This window comes from Lottia gigantea (assembly GCF_000327385.1).
Source record: "Lottia gigantea unplaced genomic scaffold LOTGIsca_37, whole genome shotgun sequence".
Lineage (NCBI taxonomy): Eukaryota > Metazoa > Mollusca > Gastropoda > Lottiidae > Lottia > Lottia gigantea.
Genome location: NW_008709259.1, coordinates 2,451,490 through 2,453,826, shown reverse-complemented (window position 1 = coordinate 2,453,826; position 2,337 = coordinate 2,451,490). Strand labels below are relative to the sequence as shown.

Sequence of the window (2,337 nt, the reverse complement as noted above, 5' to 3'; positions counted from 1 at the left end):
TTAAAAGCTTATAACATTCAGTTTTATCTCTGCATTTTTAAAGGGTTATAAAAGTTTGGTATATTATTTTTTTGTTATTAAATTTTCAGTTGAAGGTTTTAACTACAACCAGCTTTGTGACGAAGGTAAGAAAATTTTTGTTATATTTGTATTCGAATAACCAGCGTTTAGGGTGAATTTTCTTCTTTTTTTCTCGGTACAAAATTTCAATAACATTTTTACTAGAGACAAGCTAAGAACTTTATTAGCAAACTTTCGATCGTAGTTAGTATCTACAACATAGGCAACGATGTAAATTCTTTATGTTCTTTTGCCTTCTTCTTGGTGTACGTTCTCATTGACACTATAAGATATGTTTAACGTCGTTGCGTTACGTTTGTAAAGGGGCAGTATGTACAATTACAAAAACGTCCTAAAACTATAAAGTATGATATTTACATCTTTGCATCTATCAATATCAATTTGTTTTAAAGGGTTAATTAAAAACGGAGCACTTATTGTTAATTTAGCAGTTTGGCCTAGTTTCGGCTTTATTGTGGCTCGATATCAATAGTTGAAACCTTTAGAATAAGTATTAAAGGGACATTCCGCTTTTTTGTAGGTTGAAATTTTTTTTGTTCAAATTTGTGAAAACTATACACCAAAATCTAGAGAAATCTGCTCTTTTAACGTATAAGAAAGTTTTAACTAAAAGAATCCAGCCGAAAATCTTTAAACGCCAAAAATATTTAAAAACATTACGTAAGGTTTTTAAGTTCGTTATTCTTTTTAGAAGCTGTAAGAAAACTACTGTACGGATTTGAGTAAAATAAACGTTTAATTGTAGAGAAATATGTCTCCTACGTATTCGAACTAATAATATCGAGCCATTATAAAGCCAAACATAAAGCTCCGTTTTTAATTAACCCTTTTAAAACTTATTCAGTTGATTGATCAAAAAGGTACAGAGATATAAATAGCAGACTTTAGAAATATTCTCAGGGGAGCCCAAATCACTATTAAAAATAAGATCTCAATCCGGCCAAATGCGTCTGTTTACTGACAAGTTAACAAATCTACGAAATCTTTACACAATAATTATAGAATTTGGAAGAATAATGGTCGACGTACCATTCAGTAGCGAGAAATTCATAATGTGAAAGAAAACAACCCATTGCTTATAGTGCTCATTTTTTTAATTTATTTATAGAAACACCAACCTGCCCAGATGGTTATTCCTGGACTCAGTGGTACAACAGAGATACATACGGTGGAAGCGGAGACTGGGAAACATTGACCCACCTGAGAGCTGCAAACCCAGGAATCTGTGAACACCCCGTTGCTTTGGATGCTTCAACAGTCAGCGGTCAATCAGTTGCTTCCCAAAATCAAGTCGTCCATTACTCTCTGACTGGTGGTTTCTGGTGCATCAACTCTGAAAATGTGGGATATTGCAAGAATTATCGTGTCAGATTTTGTTGCAGAGATTCGTAAATTAATTTTGTTGTCATCCAACATTCTGGATTTATTAAATATCTATAGATTGCATGATGTAATTTCATACTTTTGTTTTCAATAATTGTTTGTTGGCAATGTTTTTCTTTCAAGATTAAAACTTAAATCTGTATTTACCTGACTGAATATAACGTCTTCAATAAGAATTGTCCAAATATTTTATACTATACTACGAATCGTCTGATCACCCTCAAAAACATTTCAAAAATTCCCTCGGGGTAAATTATCCCCTGGTTGAAAACCCCCGACTTAGCTGCATGGGCAAAGTCAAAGTAGATTATTATTTATCCTTTGTTTCGTTTGCAAAATTTACACAAACCTTTACGGAGATATATTGATATATTTCATATACCAAAAGTTGACAAATATATGTGGAAGAGCGGGAGTACCATGTTTACCATGGACGATAACTCCCCTCCCAGGAATAATCAAGAAATAATGGTGAGAAAAATGGCCAATGGGTGGATGGTCACTCTTTTTTACCGAGTTGCTACAAGTGACTGCGCAGAACTTCAATTTAGATTCAAACCCAAATATTTCTGATGTCTTATCCATATTCCCACTATAACCCGCACTTTGGTCATTAAAGGGGAATAACTCATAACATCAAAAGTTGATCCATTCCGTGTTCAATATAAGAATTAAAATAGAAATACAAATATTAGTATAATAAATTAACGATCCGCAATACGAAACCCGAAATCCAAAACAACATGTTATAGCTATACAAAAAAGAAATTGGAAGGTTTTCTAATCTTTTATGTATATCGGGGAAACCGTTACTATCAATTTTCAATCAACAGACGTCTGTTATCTTCGTTTAATGACGTAATACATGTATAC

The 2,337-nt window shown here is 32.8% G+C and overlaps 1 protein-coding gene across 1 annotated transcript; it reads left to right on the top strand.

Moving 5' to 3' along the window:
• Positions 1 to 1,209: 1,209 nt before the first annotated feature.
• On the top strand, positions 1,210 to 1,473 carry LOTGIDRAFT_121648 (hypothetical protein; the record flags this gene model as incomplete). The annotated part of the gene is made up of 1 exon (XM_009059132.1): positions 1,210 to 1,473. A coding segment is annotated over one exon (264 nt), but the record flags the coding sequence as incomplete, so codon positions are not given.
• Positions 1,474 to 2,337: the final 864 nt, after the last annotated feature.